The sequence below is a fragment of the Delphinus delphis genome, chromosome 5 (assembly GCF_949987515.2).
Source record: "Delphinus delphis chromosome 5, mDelDel1.2, whole genome shotgun sequence".
NCBI classification, from domain to species: domain Eukaryota; kingdom Metazoa; phylum Chordata; class Mammalia; order Artiodactyla; family Delphinidae; genus Delphinus; species Delphinus delphis.
The window spans coordinates 51,002,441-51,028,543 of record NC_082687.1 but is presented as its reverse complement, the minus strand read 5'-3'; the positions used below and the strand labels follow the sequence as shown (position 1 = coordinate 51,028,543).

General features: G+C 37.2%; 1 protein-coding gene across 8 annotated transcripts in view; it reads left to right on the top strand.

The window, feature by feature from the left end:
* Positions 1–26,103, top strand: part of RUFY3 (RUN and FYVE domain containing 3) — an 84,346-nt gene that overhangs the window by 48,347 nt on the left and 9,896 nt on the right. For 4 of the 8 annotated variants that reach the window (XR_009519545.1, XM_060012422.1, XM_060012424.1 and 1 more), the window contains 10 exons: positions 113–230; positions 1,058–1,159; positions 4,018–4,141; positions 5,286–5,347; positions 6,567–6,632; positions 7,900–7,969; positions 17,708–17,800; positions 19,189–19,272; positions 21,295–21,462; positions 21,972–22,069. Coding sequence is in view for 7 of the 8 variants with exons in the window: in XM_060012422.1 (XP_059868405.1) it covers positions 113–230; positions 1,058–1,159; positions 4,018–4,141; positions 5,286–5,347; positions 6,567–6,632; positions 7,900–7,969; positions 17,708–17,800; positions 19,189–19,272; positions 21,295–21,462; positions 21,972–22,069 (985 nt within the window). In the remaining variant the exon portion in view is untranslated. Of the gene's footprint in view, positions 1–112; positions 231–1,057; positions 1,160–4,017; positions 4,142–5,285; positions 5,348–6,566; positions 6,633–7,899; positions 7,970–17,707; positions 17,801–19,188; positions 19,273–21,294; positions 21,463–21,971; positions 22,070–23,625; positions 26,088–26,103 lie in introns of those variants that run through there. The other 4 variants (XM_060012427.1, XM_060012428.1, XM_060012429.1 and 1 more) reach the window with 2 other exon arrangements.

The window sequence follows — 26,103 nt, the reverse complement described above, 5'->3', positions numbered from 1 at the left end:
GGATTAATTCCCGGAAAAGCGCACTGAATAGATGGGAGAGGGTATGTGTGTGTTGAGAGTGTGTTTATGTTGTGAAAGATGTTAAAATATTGCTTTGTTTTTATCGCCTTAGCTAAGAAAACTTTTCTTGGACAAAATAAATCCTTCTGGGGCCCTCTAGAACTGGTAGAAAAGCTTGTTCCAGAAGCTGCAGAGATAACAGCAAGTGTTAAAGACCTTCCAGGACTTAAGTAAGTTTAAGGTTCAATTCTGTGTGTCAGGGAAAACATTCTTCTTAACTACCTCCTTTAGGAATGAGACTAAAGACAACGGTGATCATAATAATTTATTTCATGACAGTCCAGAATGCAAAATGCTGTTATGAATAAGTGATGTTACGAGAGAACTGGTAGCATAGAATAATGAGAAGTGTGAGGGATAATTATTCTTAATCTAAGAAAGGTTGTCTTCATGTTAAAATACCAAATGTTCTCTTTTTTTTAAAAACACTTGTGGGTATCAGCTAGTGAGTCTCAAGAAGTTAGATCTAGGGAGGTGGCGTGTTGGACTTAAGACAAACAATGTGTTTGATGAGAACCAAGATTAAAACAGTTGTCAAGTGAGCCTCAGGATCTGACACCCGGAACCTCCTTGGGACTTGAAAAAGAGTGGTAATCACCTTCCCAAATTAGATTGGTCTAATTGTAATCAAGTAGAGGTCTAAGTGGCCTGTGTCCTGATTATTGTTATTCGGGTCCTTACATGATCCTCACTAAATTTATGAGGATTTACCAAAACTAGTCTGATGGAGCATTTTCAGTTTGGCCTTCCAGAGGTCTTATCTTCAAATCATAGTCTCATTCAGTAATTAATTCCTCACGAGAGCATTTGTCCCAAACACACCCCTGGCTCCCACTGGCCCACACAGAAGTCCTCCCACAGGAGTGTGGTGGGAGAGGCTGTGAGGGGCACGTCCTGTGCACCTTACACTGGGGGGGCCCGTTAGCGGGAGTAAATGGACCTGTCCCACTGTGGCCTCTAGCTCTGCTACTTTTAGTTGGTTTCTATGTTTTTGTAGGACACCAGTAGGCAGAGGAAGAGCCTGGCTTCGTTTGGCATTGATGCAAAAGAAACTTTCAGAGTATATGAAAGCTCTGATCAATAAAAAGGAACTTCTCAGGTATGAAGATCTTCTCGTTGAGCTTCCTTCTTTTTCTCCCCATGTTCTATATCATATGAGGCTGAAGCATATAAATTTATCATTTTGGGGGGTCAGAAACATTCGATTCACGACAATTTCACGTAGCTCAGCTAATACCTTCTCCCACATCACACACACACATACGCAAGAACAGATGTTTTTATATTAAGTGTGTTCACACTGTCTCTGTGGCATATGTATGGTCCTTTGCAGGACAGGTCAAAACTTAACAGGGAAGGCTTTTGACACCTTAGCATATACCCAGGCTCACTAAGACAGGAAGTTGACGTGTAACATTAAATTCAAATACAGCACACAAAAAAATTTCCAGTTGGGTCATAGGTACAAATGGGAATGAGAAAACAATAAAGCTTTTAGAAGAAACATAAAGTAGACAAAAATTTCTTAAACACAAAAAGTTCTACCTGTAAAGGAGAAAATGGCTAAATTGGTTACATTAAAATGAAGAACTTCTGTCCGTCAAAAGTCACTCTTGAGATTAAGAGTGAGAGGTAACCGATAACTCTAAAGGAGATATTTGCAATACATAATACATATATTCAACAAATTATGCATACTCATGGTGTATAAAGAACTCCATCAGTCCAAAAAGAAAAAGGCAGACGAGCAAAGACAGAATTGGGTAAAGGACTTGAACAAGCCTCTCACAGAAGAAGAAAATTGAAATGGCCAGTAAAAATATTAAAAGATACCTAACTTCATTAGCCATGTTGTAAATTCAAGTTAAAACAAGAGTGTGATAACCTCACACAACCACCAGAATGGGTAAAATGAAAAAGACAGGTCATCGCAGGTGTTGGTGAGGATGTGAAGTTACTTTAATGTCCTGCTGATGAGTGAATTGGTATAGAAATTTAAGAAAACTGTTTGTCATCCTCTAGTAAAGCTGATCATGAGCATTCCTTGTGATCGAGGATTCTGCTTCTAGTTGTTATATCCAATAAAAAATGCATAGTTATATCCAACTAAAGACATGAACAAGAATGTTCATAGTTATTACAATGTTTGTACCAGCCCCAAATGTTTGTAATAGACCCCAAGTATCTATTCACAGTAGAATGGGTAGGTAAATTATGGTATACTCATACAATGAAATACCATATAGCAGCTACACACAGCCATATGGATTAATCTCACAAGTGTAATGTTGGGCAAATGAAACCAGACATGAAAAATACATTCTGCATTATTCCGTTTATATAAAGTTCAGAAACGTACACAATTTATCTTTCATGATAGAAGTCAGGAAAGAGCTACCATTGGCAGGGTAGGGGTAGTAAATGCGGAGTAGAAGGGAGCACAAGGTGGCTTTGGAGGTTCTGATGATGTACTGATTTTTAATATAGTGCTGGTTACATAGGTGTGTTCTCTGTGTGAAAACTCATTCCACTGTATTGTATGATTTGTGTACTTTTTAATATATACTTTATAGGTCATTAATATTTACTAAAAGAAATTCAAGTGTAGCAGACTGCCTCTGAGAAATATTGTAAGAAGAATAAGTAATCGAGAATTTAAAGACATGGCTGAATTTTTCAAGATCCTAGTTTTTACAAAAAATTGCACTGCAGATCCTAACATGGAGCATTGTTTTAATGTTGCTGCAGCTGCGTGTGCCATTGATTGCTGTTTTCTTGCCTAAGAAAATTAAACAAATCAGGGGAAAGAAGAACAGTAACCATTCTGGAGAGCTTATTTATTTCCACAAGGGGAAGGCTCAACTTTCCAAGGATCAAGCCTTAAAGTGGTGTAGGGTCTAGTGTTCAAGCTGTAGGCGGCTACAAATTTATATGATTCAATTGGGGTCTGAAGAATTAGCTCTTCATCCAGCAGAGCACTAGAGTAAATGCATTCAGTCTTACGAACTAGACAGAACACTTTTTTTTTTTTTTTTTTGCGGTATGCGGGCCTCTCGCTGTTGCGGCCTTTCCCGTTGCGGAGCACAGGCTCACGCGCAGGCTCAGCAGCCATGGCTCACGGGCCCAGCCGCTCCGCGGCACATGGGATCTTCCCGGACCGGGGCACGAACCCGTGTCCCCTGCATTGGCAGGTGGACTCTCAACCACTGCGCCACCAGGGAAGCCCGGGAACACTTTTTAATACATATTTTCACTTACTTTGACTCAGCACTTTCACACCCTAGGTATGTCTAACAGAAATGCATGTGTATATGTACCCAAACCCATGTGCAGTAGTGTTCAGCAAAGCACTGTAGCCTGCACAACTGAAACAGCAAATAGAATGAATCCATTGTGGTATATCCCTACCATGGAATACTGTCCAGAGGTGAAAGTGAATGAACTACTATTGCATACAACAATATAGTATATGTATTACTAAATCACTTTGCTGTATACCTGAAACTAAGATAACATTGTAAGTCAACTATACTCCAATATAAAATAAAACAATTTTAAATATATATAAAATTAAATTTAAAAAATAAAGCGGATCAGGAAAAAGGCAATTTTTTAAAAACAAAATAATCGGTTTTTTTAAGACGCATGAAAGATTGAAAAATTATCCCCTGGTGCGTTACAAATACAGATATGTGGCAGAAGCATGAATGCTCACTTCAGTGAAAATACCATTCTAATCACTTTTCTTTCAGCTGGACTGTCTATTATCTAGAGTCTGTTCATATCCCTATTATCTAAAATAAAGTATCCAAGTAATCCTTGTTTTTACTTTTTTGCTGTTATTATAGATGACCATATTTAACCACGAGGCAAGTGCTTTTCTCCTTGTCTCATGGTTACATCATTGGATTCTTGAGGTTTTATTACAGTAGACTGTTTCATGGATTTCTCTTACAGTGAATTCTATGAACCCAATGCCCTCATGATGGAAGAAGAGGGAGCCATAATTGCTGGTCTGTTGGTGGGTCTGAATGTCATTGATGCCAATTTCTGTATGAAAGGAGAAGATTTGGACTCTCAGGTATGAGGAAGATACTTGGTTACCTAGTGTGTCACTCTGAGTTCTGTTATCTCAGAATTTGGATTGATCAGATTATACCAACCAAATTAGGGGAACTTCTATGAGTCATAAATAGGATTTTCTTTATTTTTGATGTGAATATAAAAAAATCTGTTTGTTTTTCCTTCCAGCTTGGCTTATTTATGCATAATGAATGTTTTTCAAATTCTTGTCTTAACTGTGATCCCTGTTAAAAATATTTTGCACAGGGTAAAATATATATATATATGCTGTGTGCTGTGTGGTTCAGCAGCAAACATATGTATATGTGTTTGCCGTAGCATCTTATGGAAAAACCCAAACAAACTTTTTGGCCAACCTAATATATGTACACACATATAAGCCAAAATATATACACAGGGGTTTAGTAGCAGAATATTTTAAATAAGCAAGAGAGAAAGAAATGTTAAACCTTAATTTATATTAAGTATTCAGTTGACTTTCTTAGCCATGTCCTACTGACTTAATCTTGGTTCTTTATTTACAACCCTTGCCAATTCTTTTTTTTTTTTTAAGGAGGAGCATTTTTTTTTTTAAGTTACCTTTTCCAACTTTTTTTTTCTTCTCTTTTGTTGGCTACGTTGGGTCTTCGTTGCTGCGCACGGGCTTTCTCTAGCTGTGGCGAGCAGGGGCTACTCTTCGTTGCAGTGTACGGGCTTCTCATTGCTGTCGCTTCTCTTGTTGTGGAGCGTGGGATCTAGGCGCGTGGGCTTCAGTAGTTGCAGCACACAGGCTCAGTAGTTGTGGCTTACAGGCTGTAGAGCACAGGCTCAGAAGTTGTGACACACAGGCTTAGTTGCTCCGCGGCATGTGGGATCTTCCCGGACCAGGAATCGAACCCGTGTCCCCTGAATTGGCAGGCGGATTCTTAACCACTGCGCCACCAGGGAAGTCCCGTCAATTTTTTTTTTTTAACATCTTTATTGGGGTATAATTGCTTTACAACCGTCAATTCTTGATTATAATAAAACATTAAATTTTTATTAAAAATTTCTAGTAGTTGTCATGACCGTAATACTATTTTGAGTACCTAAAAAGAGACATTGTGTTATGCCTTGGGAAAAGTATCTAATTTTATATTGAATTCTGAACATTCTCTCTGTAGGTTGGAGTTATAGATTTTTCAATGTATCTCAAGGATGGGAACAGCAGTAAAGGTAGTGAAGGGTATGTACAAAGAAAATTAGTTTTCTTTTTTCTTTAATGTTCTTTGATAGTATTTAAAGTTTACAACAGTACTGCTTTAACAGATGTGCTGAAAGAATTTCTGATGAGATAGCTTTAATAGAATCTTGTCAAAAATATCTGACAATTATGCCTGCTAAACCCTAAAAGGGATTTTAGTTAAGTAGATTTTCCTACTATGTGGCTCAGGGGCAAACAAAATAAAAATTTTTATAAAAGGAATCAAATGCTTCATCTCTTAAAAGTAATGTTTGGAAACATGGTTTTCTTGACCAGAAGGATTGCATTGTCGGTTTGCTTAAAATTTGCACTATTACCTGTGCATCATGGGATTATGTAAAATGCTAATGTTAGGGGGAGCTGAGTGTATGGGAACTGGGCACTACTTTTACAACTTCTGTAAATCTAAAATAATTTCAAAATTTAAAGTTTTAAAAATATTCATATGGTACTTGGAAATTAGCGATCAGAAACTCACCTTTTACCTTTATAAATTTAGCAGTTGAAAGCATAATTAGTCTGAAGTTTTTAACCTTAGGCATTGAGCTAAGATTATATTGCTTGTCCTTTTAGTAGTCATAGAGGTATGTGGCCTTGAATTTTGTTTTTCAGTTGAAAAGTCTGTCTGTTTAACTTTCACCTATTCTAGATTATCTGGTCCCAGAAGTGAACCTTCTTTTTCCACACTTAATTTACTCATGTAATAATAAACACCTGATCTTTGTGAAAGCCTTTTATACCATTCACTTTGAAGCCAAACAGCAGTTAAAGGCAAATAAATATATAGCCTTTGAGAACAATAATTATTTCACCCAAATAAGCTTAATTCAATTACTATGACAAATGGAAAATTGTTATGATAAATAATACTAACAAAGCTAAAATAAAAATCTATCAGTTGTGAGAAGAAACTTTTTATTCTTTAAATGCCTCTAATAGATTGTACATTATACCTATAACCTAAGTTATTAAGATATATAAGCTATAGCAAGAGCTTTATTAATATGCAGGGGTGGTTTCCATTTTAAACCTCCAAGTGTCTTGTTGATATGCCAAGGGGATTATACATCAGGTCTGTCTTCTGATACAGTGTGTCTGTGCCATAATTTCCTTTCTATGTTTTATGAAAAGATTAGGGGTGGGGCATCTTGGTATTTCTAATATTATTTACTTTTTTTCTATTTTTTTTTTTTTCCCTCAGAGATGGCCAGATTACTGCAATTCTGGATCAGAAGAACTATGTAGAAGAACTCAACAGACATCTGAAGTAAAGAATGAATAAATACTATTACTTTACTGGGGGTTTTGGTGTGGGGGAAGGGAAAGGTAAACTGATGAGCAGTTAGGATAAATTCAGACAATACTCAACAAATATATATAGAATTACTGCTTACCAGGCACTGAGCTAGACACTGGATATGTGGCATTTAACTGTTCGGTGAGCTTTAATGAAAAGCAATATAAAATCAGTATGTAATTAGAATTTTAGTGATTATGTAAATATATTCAGTTAAGAACTCTTAAGTTTGTGACATAGTTGAAATTGGAGGTCTTCTTGGTTCGGTAGATCCAGCCACATATTTCAGGACTAAATCTTGGGTAAAGCACTCATCACTTTAGTACCTTTAATTGTATCTCGTTGGTCCCTTGCACTTCTCATCCACTGGATTGATAGTATTAATTTACCCTTTTTCCACCATCACTACCATTAATTTACCAAGTACTCACCAAGTATTTTTCATGACCAGGTTATAAAACAATCTCTTCTTTCCTGAGGAGAGCTATCCAAAATTTATTGGTATTCTCAAGTGTATTGATGGTCTAAAAACTGTTGAATAATTCAGAAGAATTAATATACCCATTAATTACCTTATTTATAGTTCTCTTATGAAAGATAATCATTTTAATTTAAGTAAGACCTAAAATGTGACTATACCAGTATCCATATAAATTATAGTCTTGGTTCCATCTAGAAAATTCAAGAACAATTTAAGTACATTTTCTCTGGGGACTGAGTACTAATAATGAACTGACAGTAAACTGTGGAGATGTTAACCTAGCAAAGATGTGGTTACAGTTGACAAATACAAATATGACCCTATTATTTACTCTTTCAATGCCTCCATTTCTTTATCTATAATAACAACCCCCTACCTAGCACATGGGGTTGTTGAAAGGAGTAATGAAATAATGCAAGTAAAATCAGAAGAGTGCTTGGTGTATGGCAAGCACATCATAATTCATGTAGCCCATTATTATTATTACTATTACTATTATTATTATTTAAGTAAAGTTTACTGTGTAGTGCATCAACTCTTTTATTTCATCAACAAATACTTATCAAATACAAACTTCATGCCAAGAATGGAGCAGGTAAGACACACATCACCTTCTAAGCTGTCTTAGAGCCTACAAGTCTGTCAAGAATTATGGACAGTAAACAATGAAAGTATAATGAGTATTTTAAAAGAAAGTACAGGATATTGCTCTGTTTATCAAAAGAGACTATATTATGTTTTTTCTTCTCTTGATAGTGCTACTGTAAACAACCTTCAGGCAAAAGTGGATGCGTTAGAAAAATCCAACACTAAACTGACAGAGGAGGTAAGTGTTTTGGAAGTTTTCTGATTTACTTATAGAATTTAGTAGAGTGTATTAGTGGAAAATAATTTCTCTGGAGCCTGGAAATAAAGGACTTGACTTTTCAGATAATATCTACTATAGGACTCCTTGTTCTGACCAGGAATGGCCAGCTGGCTTATCTGAGGGGTCTCAGTTATCCAGTTGGAATATGAAGTCATAGAACCTGGGCTGATCAAATATTTTGCTTTCTTTTGTGAATGTTTTGTCTGGGCTAGCCTAGAGTTAATGTTTAGCAGGTAGCGTGATATTCATCATTTATTCATTCATCAAACAATTTGGGTACTACGTATGTGCCAGAGCTAGACAAAGATTTATATCTGCCAGGCATTGATTTATGTGTGCCAGATTGGCAAGTTCCTGCCTTCAAGGGTTTTATTTTCTCCTTGGGGTGATGGGGTAGATGACATAAAGAACACGGGTCAGGAGACCAGTACTAATAATGAACTAACAGTAAACTGTGGGGATGTTAGCCTAGCAAAGATGTGGTTGCAGTTGACAATGAAATAACAAATATGACCCTATTATTTACTCTTTCATTGCCTCCATTTCTTTATCTATAATAATAACTCCATACCTAGCACATGGGGTTGTTGAAAGGAGTAATGAAGTAATGCAAGTAAAATCAGTTAGAAGAGTGCTTGGTATAGCAGTTTACATGTCATGTGCTCCTGAGCAAGTAAGTCACTTGACCTCCAAGAGGCCCAGTTCCCTAACTGGCAAATTAGAGTGTTTCCCCTTTTAGCTCACAATTACCCTGAAGATCAAGTAAGAATATACATGTGAAAACTCTTAGAAAAGTCCCTAAAATTAGAATGGAAAAATAACCTCATATTTTACTTCTGATTAATTTTTTTTCCCCGAACTTACCAACGGCTAAGCGACATATTTTTTTCTTCAGTAGCATTAGACGTTTCTATGAGAAACCTTAAATAAAATTTTTTAGGTGGCAAAGACTTTATCTTCCCTTTCTCAAATTATAACTATCCTATTACATACAGTGAGAAAAATTTGGTTAAGTACAACAACATAGATGGACCTGGAAGGTATTGTGCTTAGTGAAATAAATCTGAGAGAGAAAGACAAATACTGTATCTTATTTAAATGTGGAATCTAAAAAATGAAACAAACAAATGAATATAAAACAAAACAGAAACAGACTCACAGATATAGAGAACAAACTAGTGGTTAACAGTGGGGAGGGGCAAGATAGGGGTAGGGGATTAAGAGGTACAAATTATTATGTATAAAATAAATAAGCTACAAGAATATATTGTATAGTATAGGGAATATAGCCAATATTTTATAATAACTTTAAGGTTATAATATATAAAAGTATATAATCTACATATTTTATATATAGATTTTATATATATAAAGTATAATCTATAAAAATATTGAATCACTATGTTGTACACCTGAAACTAATATAATATTGTAAATCGTCTATACTTCAAAAAAAATTTTTGGTCTAAAATAAGCAAGTTAAAGCACTAGTCAGGAAACGCTATCTAATCAGATTTTTTTCAGAAGGAAAAAATCATTGTTCATTGTTATGACTTTAAAACACCTTCCATATTACTCAGTTCTGGGGGCTTTATTTTTGGATGTAGATTCTTAAATTATATTAAAACTTTAATTTATTGATATGACCCTTAGAATTTTATGCCACAAGGCTTTGGAAACATTCTGCAGAGCAGTTTTCTACTGTGATTCTACTGCTGTTATATTGAGGCAGTGTGGCATATTAATTAAGCCTGCTCTCCAGAGCTAGACTTGAATTTGTGTCCCAGGTCTGGCGCTTGCTAGCTTTCTGATCCTGGGCCAGTTACTTGAGCTCCTGTTCTTTGGTTTACTTATCTGTAGAATGGGGATAAGAAGAAGAAGAAGAAGAAGATTTTTGTACAAATTAAATGATTTAATGCATAAGGGACTAGACTAGTGCCTGACACATCATAAGCACTCAGTAAATATAAATTTTATTCCCTCAGTCACAGGACTTGTGTTCTTGGCCTAAACTTATCTTACCAACAATATTAATTTATTCGTTTACTTATTTATCTTACCAGTAAGATTTATTTTCTTAAAGCTTTGAACTTTTAGAGATAGGAAAGCACTGTGTGTAGACTTTATAAAGAGCAGACAAGGCTAATAAGTTCTGCCCTCTCTCATTTCCATCTATTTTGGATTTAAAGGGACCAGTAAAAAACAAAACAAAACAAAAAAGGCCTCTTTTCCCCTCCTGAGTTCTGAACCAATATGACAAAATGAGAAGAAATGAGCAGATGAAGGTAAATAAACATCCACTTTATGTTGGTAAAGCTGACTTAGAAAGTGCACTTGGATCTGCAGTCGTCACTTGTAATATTTTCTCTGATGATGAGACCTTGGAAGAAGCAGTCCGAGGTGCGCTTGGATCTAGAGAGCAGACCCGTCTGCCCAGAGTTACTTCTTTACGCATTTTAGGCCCACAGAGCAGAGAGAGAAATGGGCTGCCATACCTGCCTCTAGAAAGCTTGCCTGAGCTTGGCTCCTCTGTACTTACATAGTAGAACAGGAACCAAGCAGAGATGACGAAAAGGGAGACTAGCCTGGCTGAGAGGAGTCTGCTCAGTTCCTTTCCTAGCCTCCTTCAGGCACCTTCCCACTCTCTGTGGGAACTGAGCTCAGTAGGTACAGAGGAGAGCGTTTCCACCATACTCTTCCCTCCAGTGAAATAGGGTTATAAACATTTCCCCTAGAGATACACTGCCAATAACATTACCTTGTCTTTGTAGGTGCTGAAAAGAAAAATCTCTTTAATGCTTAATGGCATCTTTTAGAGTGAGAACTTTGGAATCCATTCCTTACTCTCTTAAAAATTATATGTAGGGACTTCCCTGGTGGTCCAGTGGTAAAGAATCCACCTTACAATGCAGGGAATGCGGGTTTGATCCCTGACCAGGGATCTAAGATCCCACATGCCGTGGGACAGCTAAGCCCGCGTGCCTCAACTAGTGCCCATGTGCCGCAGAAACTACAGAGCCCACACGCTCTGGAGCCTGGGTGCCACTACTAAAGAAGAGAAACCCACACACTACAACAAAGAGCCCGCACGCCACAATGAAAGATCCCGCATGCCACAAGTAAGACCCAACGCAGCCTACAATAAACTAAATACATAAATAAATAATAAATAAATCTTTAAAAAGAAAGTTGAACATTTTAAAAAAAATTATCTGTTAAAGGTTTTATGGAGGGTTTGTAAGATGGGTCCCAAGGCATGAGGTGACCTCTTATACATTTTAGAAATAGTTTTTTTTCAGGAGACCTTCAAGATGGTGGAGGAGTAAGATGTGGAGATCACCTCCCTCCCCACAAATACATCAGAAATACATCTATGTGTGGAACAACTCCTACAGAACACCTACCGAATGCTGGCAGAAGACCTCAGACTTACCAAAACCCATGTGGCTGACAGGGTCTTGGTGCTCCGGCCAGGTGTCAGGCCTGTGCCTCTGAGGCAGGAGAGCCAAGTTCAGGACATTATCCACCAGAGACCTCCCAGCTCCATGTAATATCAAACGGCGAAAGCTCTCCCAGAGATCTCCATCTCAACGCTAAGACCCAGCTCCACTCAACAACCAGCAAGCTACAGTGCTGGACACCCTAAGCCAAACAACTAGCAAGACAGGAACACAACCTCACCATTAGCAGAGAGGCTGCCTAAAATCATAGTAAGGTCACAGACACCCCAAAACACACCACCAGGCACAGTCCTGCCCACCAGAAAGACAAGATCCAGCCTCATCCACCAGAACACAGGCACTAGTCCCCTCCTCCAGGAAGCCTACACAACCCACTGAACCAACCTCACCCACTGGGGGCAGACACCAAAAACAATGGGAAGTACGAACCTGCAGCCTGTGAAAAGGAGACCCCAAACACAGTAAGTTAAGCAAAATAAGAAGACAGAGAAACACACAGCAGATGAAGGAACAAGGAAAAAACCCACCAGACGAAATAAATGCAGAGAAAATAGGCATGCTACCTGAAAAAGAACTCACAGTAATGATAGTAAAGGTGATCCAAAATCTTGGAAATAGAATGAAGAAAATACAAGAAACGTTTAACAAGGACCTAGAAGAACTAAAGAGCAAACAAACTGATGAACAGCACAATAAGTGAAATTTAAAATTCTCTAGAAAGAATCAAAAGTAGAATAACTGAGGCAGAAGAACCGATAAGTGACCTGGAAGATAAAATAGTGGAAATAACTACTGCAGAACAGAATAAAGAAAAAAGAATGAAAAGAATTGAGGACAGTCTTAGAGACCTCCGGGACAACATTAAACGCACCAACATTCGAATTACAGGGGTCCCAGAAGAAGAAGAGAAGAAGAAAATATGTGAAGAGATTATAGTTGAAAACTTCCCTAATATGGGAAAGGAAATAAGTTTAGGAAGCGCAGAGAGTCCCATACAGGATAAATCCAAGGAGAAACATGCCAAGACACATATTAATCAAACTATCAAAAATTAAATACAAAGAACAAATATTAAAAGCAGCAAGGGAAAAACAACAAATAACATACAGGGGAATCCCCATAAGGTTAACAGCAGATCTTTCAGCAGAAACTCTGCAAGCCAGAAGGGAGTAGCAAGACATATTTAAAGTGATGAAAGGGAAGAACCTACAAACAAGATTACTCTACCCAGCAAGGATCTCATTCAGATTCAGCGGAGAAATTAAAATCTTTACAGACAAGCAAAAGCTAAGAGAATTCAGCACCACCAAACCAGCTTTACAACAAATGCTAAAGGAACTTCTCTAGGCAGGAAACACAAGAGAAGGAAAAGACCTACAATAGCAAACCCCAAATAATTAAGAAAATGGTAATAGGAACATACATATCAATAATTACCTTAAATGTAAATGGATTAAATGCTCCCACCAAAAGACAGACTGGCTGAATGGATACAAAAACAAGATCCATATATGTCGTGTCTACAGGAAACCCACTTCAGACCTAGGGACACATACAGACTGAAAGTGAGGGGATGGAAAAAGATATTCCATGCAAATGGAAATCAAAAGAAAGCTGGGGTAGCAATTCTCATGTCAGACAAAGTAGACTTTAAAATAAAGACTATTACAAGAGACAAGCATAATGATCAAGGGATCAATCCAAGAAGAAGATATAACAACTGTAAATATTTATGCACCCAAAATAGGAGGACCTCAATATATAAGACAAATGCTATCAGCCATAAAGGGGGAAATCAACAGTAACAGTCACAGTCATAGTAGGGGACTTTAACACCCCGCTTTCACCAATGGACAGATCATCCAAAATGAAAATAAATAAGGAAACGCAAGCTTTAAATGGTACATTAAACAAGATGGCCTTAATTGATATTTGTAGGACATTCCACCCAAAAACAACAGAATACACTTTCTTCTCAAGTGCTCATGAAACATTCTCCAGGATAGATCATATCTTGGGTCACAAATCAAGCCTTGGGAAATTTAAATTTAAGAAAATTGAAATTCTATCAAGTATCTTTTCCAACCACAATGCTATGAAGCTAGATATAAATTACAGGAAAAAATCTGTAAAAAATACAAACACATGGAGGCTAAACAATATACTACTTAATAAACAAGAGATCATTGAAGAAATCAAAGAGGAAATAAAAAATACCTAGAAACAAATGACAATGAAAACAAGATGACCCCAAACCTATGGGATGCCGCAAAAGCATTTCTAGGAGGGAAGTTTATAGCAATACAGTCCTACCTCAAGAAACAAGAAATGTCTCAAATAAACAACCTAACCTTACACCTAAATCAGTTAGAGAAAGAAGAAAAAAAAAAAACCCCAAAGTTAGCAGAAGGAAAGAAAGCATAAAGATCAGATCAGAAATAAATGAAAAAGAAATGAAGGAAACAGTAGCAAAGATCAATAAAACTAAAAGCTGGTTCTTTGAGAAGATAAACAAAATTGATAAACCATTAGCCAGACTCATCAAGAAAAAAAGGGAGAAGACTCAAATCAATAGAATTAGAAATGAAAAAGGAGAAGTAACAACTGACACCACAGAAATACAAAGGATCATGAGAGGTTACTACAGGCAACTATATGCCAATAAAGTGGACAACCTGGAAGAAGTGCACAAATTCTTAGAAAAGCACAACCTTCGAAGACTGAACCAGGACGAAATAGAAAATATAAACAGACCAGTCAACAAGCACTGAAATTGAGACTGTGATTAAAAATCTTCCACCAAACAAAAGCCCAGGAACAGATGGCTTCACAGCCGAATTCTATCAAACATTTAGAGAAGAGCTAACAGCTATCCTTCTCAAAATCTTCCAAAATATAGCAGAGGTTGGCACGCTCCCAAACTCATTCTACAAGGCCACCATCACCCTGATACCAAAACCAGGCAAAGATGTCACAAAGAAAGAAAACTACAGGCCAATATCACTGATGAACATAGATGCAAAAATCCTCAACAAAATACTAGCAAACAGAATCCAAGAGCACATTAAAAGGAATCATACACCATGATCAAGTGGGGTTTTTCCCAGGAATGCAAGGATTCTGCAGTATACGCAAATCAATCAATGTGATAAACCATATTAACAAATTGAAGGATAAAACCCATATGATCAGCTCAAAAGATGCAGAAAAAGCTTTCAACAAAATTCAACACCAATTTATGACAAAAACCCTCCAGAAAGTAGGCATAGAGGGAACTAACTTACCTCAACATAATAAAGGCCATATATGACAGACTCACAGCCAACATCATTCTCAGTGGTGAAAAACTGAAACCATTTCCTCTAAGATCAGGAACAAGACAATGTTGTCCACTCTCACCACTATTATTCAACATAGTTTTGGAAGTTTTAGCCACAGCAATCAGAGAAGAAAAAGAAATAAAAGGAATCCAAATCAGAAAAGAAGAAGTAAAGCTGTCACTGTTTGCAGATGACATGACACTATACATAGAGAATCCTAAAGATTATGCTACCAGAAAACTACTAGAGCTAATCAATGAATTTGGTAAAGTAGAGGCATACAAAATTAATGCACAGAAATCTCTTGCATTCCTATGCACTAATGATGAAAAATCTGAAAGAGAAATTAAAGAAACACTCCCATTTACCACTGCAACAAAAAGAATAAAATACCTAGGAATAAACCTACCTAAGGAGACAAAAGACCTGTATGCAGAAAACTATAAGACACTGATGAAAGAAATTAAAGATGATACAAACAGATGGAGAAATATACCATGTTCTTGGATTGGAAGAGTCAACATTGTGAAAATGACTATACAACCCAAAGCAATCTACAGAGTCAATGCAATCCCTATCAAACTACCAATGGCATTTTTCACAGAACTAGAACAAAAAATTTCACAATTTGTATGGAAACACAAAAGACCCCAAATAGCCAAAGCAACCTTGAGATAGAAAAACGGAGCTGGAGGAATCAGGCTCCCGGACTTCAGACTATACGACAGTGCTACAGTAATCAAGACGGTATGGTACTGGCACAAAAATGGAAATATAGATCAATGGAACTGGAGAGAAAGCCCAGAGATAAACCCACCCACATATGGTCACCTTACTTTTGATAAAGGAGGTAAGAATATACAATGGAGAAAAGACAGCCTCTTCAATAAGTGGTGCTGGGAAAACTGGACAGCTACATGTAAAAGAATGAAATTAGAACACTCCCTAACACCACACACAAAACTAAACTCAAAATGGATTAAAGACCTAAATGTAAGGCCAGACAGACTATGAATCTATAAAACTCTTAGAGGAAAACATAGGCAGAACACTCTGTGACGTACATCACAGTAAGATCCATTTTGACCCACCTCCTAGAGAAATGGAAATAAAAACAAAAATAAACAAATGAGACCTAATGAAACTTAAAAGCTTTTGCACAGCAAAGGAAACCATAAACGAGATGAGAAGACAGCCCTCAGAATGGGAGAAAATATTTGCAAATGAAGCAACTGGCAAAGGATCAATCTCTAAAATATACAAGCAGCTCATGCAGCTCAATATCTAAAAAAACAAGCAACCGAATCCAAAAATGGGCAGAAGACCTAGGTAGACATTTCTCCAAAGAAGATATACAGATTGCCAACAAACACATGAAAAGATGCTCAACATCACTAATCATTAGAGAAATGAATATCAAAACTACAAGGAGGTATCACCCTCACACCAGTCAGAATGGCCATCCTCAAAAAATCTACAAAGAATAAAGGCTAGAGAGGGTGTGGAGAAAAGGGAACCCTCTTGCACTGTTGGTGGGAATGTAAGTTGATACAGCCATTATGGAGAACAGTATGGAGGTTCCTTAAAAAACTGAAATTAGAACTACCATACAACCCAGCAATCCCACTCCTGTGCATATACCCTGAGAAAACCATAATTCAGAAAGAGTCATGTACCACAATGTTCATTGCAGCTCTATTTACAATAGCCAGGATATGGAAGCAACCTAAGTGTCCATCGACAGATGAATGCATAAAGAAGATGTGGCCTGTATATACAGTGGAATATTACTCAGCCATAAAAAGAAACGAAATTGAGTTATTTGTAGTGAGGTGGATGGACCTAGAGACTGTCATACAGAGTGAAGTAAGTCAGAAAGAGAAAAATAAATACCGCATGCTAACACATATATATGGAATCAAAAAAAAAAAAAGGTTCTGAAGAACCTAGGGGCAGGACAGGAATAAAGACGCAGTCGTAGAGAATGGACTTGAGGACACAGGGAGGGGGAAGGGTAAGCTGGGAGGAAGTGAGAGAGTGACATGGACTTATATACACTACGAAATGTAAAATAGATGGCTAGTGGGAAGCGGCTGCGAAGCACAGGGAGATCAACTCGGTGCTTTGTGACCATCTAGAGCGGTGGCATAGGGAGGGGGGAGGAAGACGCAAGAAGGAGGAGATATGGGGATATATTTATATGTATAGCTGATTCACTTCGTTTTAAAGCAGAAACTAACACACCGTAAAGCAATTATACTCCAATAAAGATGTTAAAAAAAAAAAGAAATAGGTTTTTAAAATTTTTTTTTGGCTGCGATGGGTGTTCATTGCTGTGTACGGGCTTTCTCTAGTTGTGGCTACTCTTCGTTGTGGTGCATGGGCTTCTCATTGCAGTGGCTTCTCTTGTTGTGGAGCGCGGGCTCTAGGCGAGTGGGCTTAAGTAGTTGTGGCTCGTGGGCTCTAGAGTGCAGGCTTAGTAGTTATGGCGCACAGGCTTGTTGCTCCGCAGCATGTGGTCTCTTCCTGGACCAGGGCTCGAACCCATGTCCTCTGCATTGGCAGGCGGATTCTCAACCACTGTGCCAGCAGGGAAGTCCAGAAATAGATTTTATAACTAAATATAATTACAAGTTATCCATGAGGAGACCCTTGAGGTAAATAATTGTAAGATAACATTGTGGTACTGAAAAAATGTTTACACTAAAAGCAGTAATAGGAGATATTTTTTATTTTTATCTTTAAAGACATTTTTCCTAAGTTCCCTATAAGAACATTTTTATGGGGCTATAGATAGCTTTCTTTCCTTCTAAGAATAGCTAAGCCTGAAAATCATGTCCTAGCAGATCATGAATTATCTTATCCTGTGTTTAGTGAAAGAAAGATAACGATTATTTTTAAAATTTTATCAACAGCTTGCAGTTGCAAACAACAGGATTATTACCCTGCAAGAAGATATGGAACGAGTTAAAGAGGAAAGCTCCTACATATTGGAATCTAATCGGAAGGTTAATCTTACTGGATTTATGAAATATTCCCAGAGAGCATGTCATGTGTCATGGCGGGGGGGGGGGGGGGGGGGGGGGGCTGCCTCCAGAGGACCACTTGGTAGCTGTGAGCATTTGCATATGTTAAGTGCACCGTTTTCACTGAGGCTCCAGGCACAATTGAGTGAATGGCAAAGGTTATGGGAGGGGCTATGTCCCTTCTCCTACAAACACTGCTTGGCTTCACCGCCACCCACATCTGTTTAGAGACTTCAATAAACAGTCTAATTCGACGTCTTGTTTTTACATACTAATGATTTGTACTATATTTAAGTGTTCTACTATATTAAATATACCATTATTTTTAGACCATGTTACTGTTTTGTAAAAAGTGTTTATCTGATATCACTGGGAAAGAGTTACCATATAAATGAATTTTCTAGATAACTCAATCCCTTAAAGTATAGGGTTGGTTCCATAACATCTTATGGAAAAGCCCAATCGACCTTTATGGCCAACCCAATACCAAACTTTTTATATATGTCTAAACAGATATTTTGCAAACCTTTTGTATATTGTACAGTTCTAAGCTTTCTTAAGTGGAGGATGTAATTGAACACATTTAGCCCTTTATGATGACTGAATATCATAATTATCAACATTGGCAATTCTGTACTGAGTTATAACGGTGCTACTTTGGTGGGGGTCGGCTATTGAAGTTGATAGAGCTTCTAGCTTCTGAGCTTAAATATTCCCAGATTACTGTGGGTGGTTTTTTCTGCCTTTTATTTCACTGGCATCTATTGCTTCTTACTGCTGTTAGCATTACTCTCTCTAGAAAGGTCTCCCTACTTATTCTAATGCTTCTAACCTGCTGTGACCTAGGAATCCAGAAATCCAGTTATTAACATTGTTCTTAAAGAAGTAAGCACCTAGGCTCTGAGTGGGGACCGACATGAGTAATATGTTTGCCTTTAATGCATGGACTTTGTAAAAACAACTGTGACTACTCAGCATTTTCTGATGAGCTACTCATGTTTAGCTCTGATCTCTCTGTATGGGTGGAGACACCAGATGTGAGATCTCTGGAGTAGGACTACATTCCTGTTTGAACGTTTGGCCCAATTTATCGTTTACAGTAAATGCTATTTTGTTTTCAGAGGCTGATTTTTAAGACTTCTACCACTTGGTTTGGTAAACTATCTTAGGACTTTAAACAAAATGGAAAGAAACTCCCAATTTGGCTTAAGAATACTTACCAAACTTCTTCAGTTTCTTTGTTGTCTTCGTTCATTATCATACATGTTTAGGTATGATCATTTCCCTTACTAAATAGCAGTGCTAGTGTCCACAAACTGTATAAATTCTTTAAATCCTTAAATATGTACTATTTTATTTATCTTTTCAAGGGCCCTAAGCCAGACAGAACTTCAGAAGGGCAAGCACTGAGTGAAGCAAGGAAGCACTTAAAGGAGGAGACACAACTACGACTGGTAAACTTTGCTTAGGTCCTAATAGTTCAGGAACACATTAAAACCCCTACCTAGGGGTTTTACCTCACAGATCAAGGAATATCAGTAGTGTTCTAGCAAATTTTATGGATCCTATGAAATAGTTTCTCATTCTTTTAACCCATATTCCCTACAGTGCTTCCTCAGTCCTTTTTCTGAGCATTCTCAACAGCCAATGGAATTTTACCTATTTTAATTTTTAACTTATTTTTGCTTTTATAGTTTGTGTTGCAAAAACATTAGGTATATAGAACCTACTTTTTTCTTTTCTTAATTAATTAATTTACTTATTTATTTTTGGCTGTGTTGGGTCTTCATTGCTGTGCGTGGGCTTTCTCTAGTTGCTGCGAGCAGGGGCTACTCTTCGTGGCGGTGCTCAGGCTCTAGGTGCATGGGCTTCAGTAGTTGTGGCGCACGGGCTTAGTTGCAGAACCTACATTTTTAAACTATGCTATCTCCCCTCCTCACCCTGGCAAAGATATGTCTCCTTGGATTGGGCAGCTCCTCTTCTCCTTAAGAATCATTAATTTAGAATTGTATGCTTTTATTTTTAGTTGTTATTTCTGAATTTATTCTTGTTCTTATACATAAACAAAAATGTACATCAGTATTAGTCTTAAGATATTTTTAGAAATTAAAAAATATATATATACATATATAAAAGAATGTGTAATAAGGACTAATACTCCTATAATAGATTTTATCCAAATATTAGTATATTAAATACACCCGTGGTATTAGTACATTAACTCTTCCTGTAATTTAGATAGTATGACGACCAAATAATCCCCCTCCAATAATGTCTCTAACAGCAGGGAGAAGCCTAAAAATAAGGGGTGATCTGATTTGTAGTTTGTTGTAACAGTGTGTAGAACAGAATTTCAGGTTATTTTATAATGTTACTTTAACACTGTTATTTAACATCCTTGAAATATTTATCATTTTCCTTCTATGTGTTTGTGGATTTGATCTCAAAATACTTTCCATAAGGAAGGTCCTAGAAATAATGTATGTCAGCATTTTAAGAAGCAGTCTGATTTGTCTTCGTTCATGCTAACCATGTACAGAAGAGTGCCTCAGTTAAGTGGCAAGTGAAAAAATTTTACATAAAATTTTCCACATTCTCGTACCACATTAAGATAAATGTTCATTAAAAGAGAAAGAAACCAAGCAAGTAGGCAAGGTTCTGAATGTGCCCTGGGCACAGCCTGGATGCAGAAGAACCTCAGGTCTTTGTACCCCTGATCATCCAAATAATGTTGCAGTAATAATGGTTGAAACAAAGATACATCTCATGATAAATGAATAGAAAAATTCAGTTAGCCGCTATATTTAAAATAGATAACCAACATGGACCTACTGTATAGCACAGGGAACACTGCTCAATATTCTGTAATAACCTAAATGGGAGAAGAATTTGAAAAAGGATAACGTGTATACGTATAACTGAATCACTTTGCTGTACACCTGAAACCAACACAACACTGTTAATCAACTATACTCCAATATGAAATAAAAAATTTTTTAAAAACTCAGTTAGCCATATTGACCATTGCCTGTAACTGAGCTGTTACCTTGGGGACCCAAAGTATCTTTTGGGTTCCTTGGGCTCTTGAAAATGTCAGTAGCCTCCAAATGAAGAGAATTCCAACTGCTTCATTTTGTGCTGGCTGCTGTAACACTTAATATATATTTCTATAATAAGATGTGACATCAATTGTCTGTTCTAATATCTAATGAAGTGACTCAAGTATTTTAGACATATTACATAGCACTATGTTTGGCCTACGGAGTTTTTCAGATTCGTAAATTATTGAGTAAATGGTACTGTAATTATCCTAATTATTATTCTTTTTTTAATGTCTCTGTATTGAATGATAGCTTATAGCTGTTTTGCCAGACTTTATACCTGAGAGTTTTGGTCTACCTTGTCCTGTGGAATTTTGTGATTTGCACTTAGTTGAGGAAAGAGAGAATAAGTAATTTGTTTTCCTTTCGGGGCAGGATGTTGAAAAAGAACTGGAAATCCAGATCAGCATGAGACAGGAGATGGAACTGGCTATGAAGATGCTGGAGAAGGATGTCTGTGAGAAGCAGGATGCCCTGGTGTCTCTGCGGCAGCAGCTGGATGATCTCAGGGCTCTTAAGCATGAACTTGCCTTTAAGTTGCAGGTAGGCTCACTGGCTCTCTAAAATCCCAGGGCTTCCCTATGCCCCTCTTCTTCTCTAGAATCACACTTTAAATAGAAGAAGAAAGGGTCACATCTCATTTTGAGGCTAGCTACCAATAAACCACTTTAGGAATCGGTCTATCCTAGGATCCTGTATTGCTGTTCTGGAAAGTCATGGCCACTTTTTACATTGTAACTGGGCAAGAGGGTCTTTTTTATCCTATAAAATAATTTCTACTCTCCAGCCTAACTTGCCAACTGAGTTATATAGATAAATTGATGTACTTTCCAATGTTGATTTTTGAGACAAAACTGCATATAACAATACTAATCTTAAATGTTGCTTCTTGCTTTTTCTACACTTGGTAATTAACTGATACGCAAATACATGAGCATTTCTATTTCTCTAGTTCCCGCTTACCATTAGGTTCAAAAGGTATGTGTGATTTGTTTCAGGATTTTATGTTATATGCAAACATAAACATCACTCATAATTCTTTTCCATAACAGAGTTCAGACTTAGGAGTAAAACAGAAAAGTGAACTAAACAGTCGCTTGGAAGAGAAGACTAATCAGATGGCTGCTACCATTAAACAACTTGAACAAAGGTAAAAGTGCTGTTTCTTTAGTGAAACACTTAGGGCGTTCAGTCCTGGACGTGAAGAGAATGCGCTATGCATTTGGCAGAGAGTATGTGGGAATCTCCAAGCTTAACACCAGGCATGCAAGTAGAAAGCAAGCCAGTTAAATTTTGTGTTTTTTAAAGATGTCACTAAAAACCATTTTAGTGTCATGTGTTAGAGGAGGGATACTTACAAGGATGAAAGGACTTTTAAATCTGTTTGTGATTCTGTTACTGTTCATCACTCAGGTCTTTGAAGACTTTGGTGCTAGGTGATGGAGGGGTACTGAGGGCCCTTCTAATAACTGTAACCCCTTTCCCTCCTCCCTCATCTCCTTTTTCTCTCTGCTTTCTCCTGAATAGTTCTATAGCTTCTACTGTCACATCCCGCCCACACCTCTTAGACCTGTCGGTCTCCCGCTCTGTCCTCAATCTGGAGACCAGTCTTGCATTTTCATCCCCTGACCAGTTACTTCCCACCAGTACCTACAATTCAATCTGCCCAGAGTACATCTTCTCCCTATGCTACTCTTTTCTCTTTCTGTCTGAAGCCACCATGTTCTTCCTGATGACTCAGCTGCCAAGAGAAATGGCTAAGGCTTGAAGATTGAATGAGCCAGGGCACCCATGGTCATTAAGCGTTGCCAGCCTGTGTTGCTACCTGTTAACACCCACTGATCACCCTTCTTGCACCTAAGCAAAACTAAACTACTTACTAGACATGCCTCCCATTTTCCCCATCCATGTCTTGCCTAATAGTTTCACCAATTAGAAATGCCCTTTGTCTTCCCACTTCCTTGTTCTTCAGATACATTTTTTATGTTCAGGCTTCAATGCCACCTACCCAAAGCTTCCTCTAACACTCCTTCCCAGCTAAAAGTAAACTGCGAATTTGTACTAGTTGGAATTCCCATAGCCTTATATCCATACCTATCTATACTGCTTATAGCACTTCTGACTTTGTCCTACCTTATAAACCTTTATATACGTATCTTCTGATGAGAGTCTGAGTTCCTTGACATTAGTTAACTAATCCTTTAAGTTCCCTTGTTGGATCTGTCACAGTGCCTTGAGTGTCCAAGGCATTCATTTAGTAAGTGCATGGATGAAAGGGTGAATGGATGGCTTCTTTTATTCAGATGGCTCTTGACCAGGGTGGGTCCTGAACAGCACTGCATATTACTGTTGAATCAAAAGTTAATTGCAAATTAATAAATAAGCTTGAAAACTCTGGTTTGGCTGATTTGAAATGAAAAAGTATCAGTCTATCTCGGAAGTTATCTAAGTGCTTGCTCATAGCAGTTATATGTTTATGATTTAAGAAATCAATTTTAGTGTTCATAAATTGTGTTTTTGAAATGTATCAGATTATTTTTCAGTGGATTTTTGGCTTGGCATTTAAAGCAGACAGAACTAAAATAATGACTTACCTCTTCAAGTATTATTAAGCTGACTTGTTCTCTTGCTATTTTTGTCTTTCCTATTTATTCATTTTCTCATTCCCCTTTCATTCCCATTTTTATTTGTATTGTATTAATATAGTGAGAAGGATTTGGTGAAACAGGCAAAGACCTTAAATAGTGCAGCAAATAAACTGATCCCAAAACATCATTAGGCATTTTACAGCTGGTCACCTCGCAAGTTGGATACCACAGCTTAATTGTAAAAGGAAGAAATCTGAAAGTTATTGCATTTATGCTCTGATTCTATATAAAATGTCACCAAACATTGAATTTGCTGGACTTTTAAAAAAAAAACGTTTGATATATATAGGCTGTGTTTTCTTCTTTATTTTCTCCCCAGAGTTAGAAAATTGAGTATAAGTTCTCAATTAAATACCAAATAAACTTTGAGAAATTACTTGAGTTGACCAATAAATAAACACACCATTAAAAAACATCCTAGGGAATTGAAGCTCTGTACATATATGACTGATACCTTTACAGTCCAGTCCCCAACAATACCAGTTTCTAGGTGCGATGTCTGTGTCATTGAGCCTGTTCTGCCGTTGCGATGTAATGAACTAGAGGTGACTGCCACATGGTCTTGGACTCTTCTAAAGTAGTTCTGTGTCTCTTAGGCCATGACCCCTTTTCACTTTTGTCATCTAGGTTTAATCCCCAAGCCAAGGATAAGTACTTAGTATTCCACTACAGTTCTACTCTCAGTAACCAAGATTGCTTGCAACTATTTTGCCTTAGTGACTTTGGTGGGGGGCAGTAGGGTGAGGGCGGGGAACAGCATCCTTACATTTCTTTAAAGTCATAGAGATAAAGTTAGTGATTAGGTAACTTATGATAACATAATAATGTGGAAGCTTGGGAAAACCCTCCTAATATTTGTCATCTTCTACCTCTGCCATTTTCCTGCAATTCCACTTCCTATTTAGGTAGCTCAGAGAGAACCATTTTAATAAAAGCACATCTCTTCTATTAAAAAAAAAAATACGCTACACGTTTTTCACATCTATCCTGCTTTTCCTTTCGGAGTAAAGACAACAAGGCACAGACATGAGTGATGGTTTCCTGCCTCTTGTTCCTTGCTGGCAACGTTTACTTAAGAGTTTCTGTTACTTTTTGTTCAGATGGGAATTTGCTTAAGTTTCTAGGAGAATAACAATCTATTAGAAAACCATTTCAGAGTAGGAAATAGACAAATGATAAACTTATATTCATTATTATTATTTAGTCTAAAAATAAAGGTTCCCAGTAGGTATTCATAAACAATAATCAGCAGGGCTTCTTTTTCTAAGTGACCACAGATCTGACCATTCCTAGGCATTACATTGTAATAATCCTATAAATACTTTGATTTTTTTTAAAAATGACTTTTGATTGGGGGGAACAGGTGTTAGTTACATAAGCCTTTATTCCTTCAAAAAGTCTTGGGAAAATTTTTGTTTTTCTGTTTTTTCTCATTCTAGTAGATTTGCAGCATTTCAGCTGCTTAAGTGGGGACAAAGATAACCCCTTTGCTCCCAGCTCTTTAAATTCTTTACTGTCTTCTTGGAAAAAAACAGAATTAAGAGAGTAAGATAGATTTCATGTGTGTTTTTATAGGTCCTTGCAGACTTGAACCAAGGTCAAGTCAAAGAAAATATGACCAACTTCATGGAAGAGCCTGTACTTTTGAACTTAGTTTCTCTCTTATAATTTTGCACCTCTTCTTACCTTCATCAGCCTTTTGTGGTGATGAGGTGCCTTTTCTATGAGCATTTGGAAGGAGTGCTCAAACACCAAAATAAAACATTTTAAAGACTATACATAGTAGCATAGTAGCATGCTCCCAAATTCTATTACAGAGAGCCCCAGATATTTCACCTTAGAACATGCTTCTTTATAGGTGCAAAGTTATAGGATATTTGGAAGAAAACATTCACAATCTTCCAGAGAATATGGTCAGGAATCTTATGCAGGCCCAGTGCTGAATTGTTTGTCCACTTAGTCACACACCAGTTGGTAGAAATGGAAAAGGAAAGAGATAGCCAAAGGCTTTTCATTATGTTAAAAACCCGAAGCCTGGGTAAAGGTTGATGTATAGTGTCCAGTGATTTAATATAATTTGTGGTTTAGGGAAGGGACCAGGAAAATGTTCTAGTTCCACATATAAGAAGGTAGTTGCCCATTTGCAAGTTCCAGTGAGTATAAAACAGAAATATAAAGTACCAAACCTATTAGGAAATAAAAACAAAAAAGTGGATTTAACTTTAATTACTATGTACTTGAGGTTGGCTTTGGATATGGATTTTCTAAAAAGTGATGTTTTATTGTTTATCATCTAATGGCTGTAAACTGTAGTACTAGAATAAAAAAAAATGGAAAATCAACTATTCCTCTGCCTGGTTCACCTTCATCTTGCTTTTTTTAAAGAATTTGTTTCTTCTCCATCTTTTCTCCCCCCATAATTTCTTCCCACATCCTACAAAGTTTATTTTTCTCTCTCTGTCTCTTCATGCCCGTGGGTTGTTTTATTTTGTGTTTTGAACTTGGTCTTCCTCCCCACCATGGCTTGTGTTTTTTA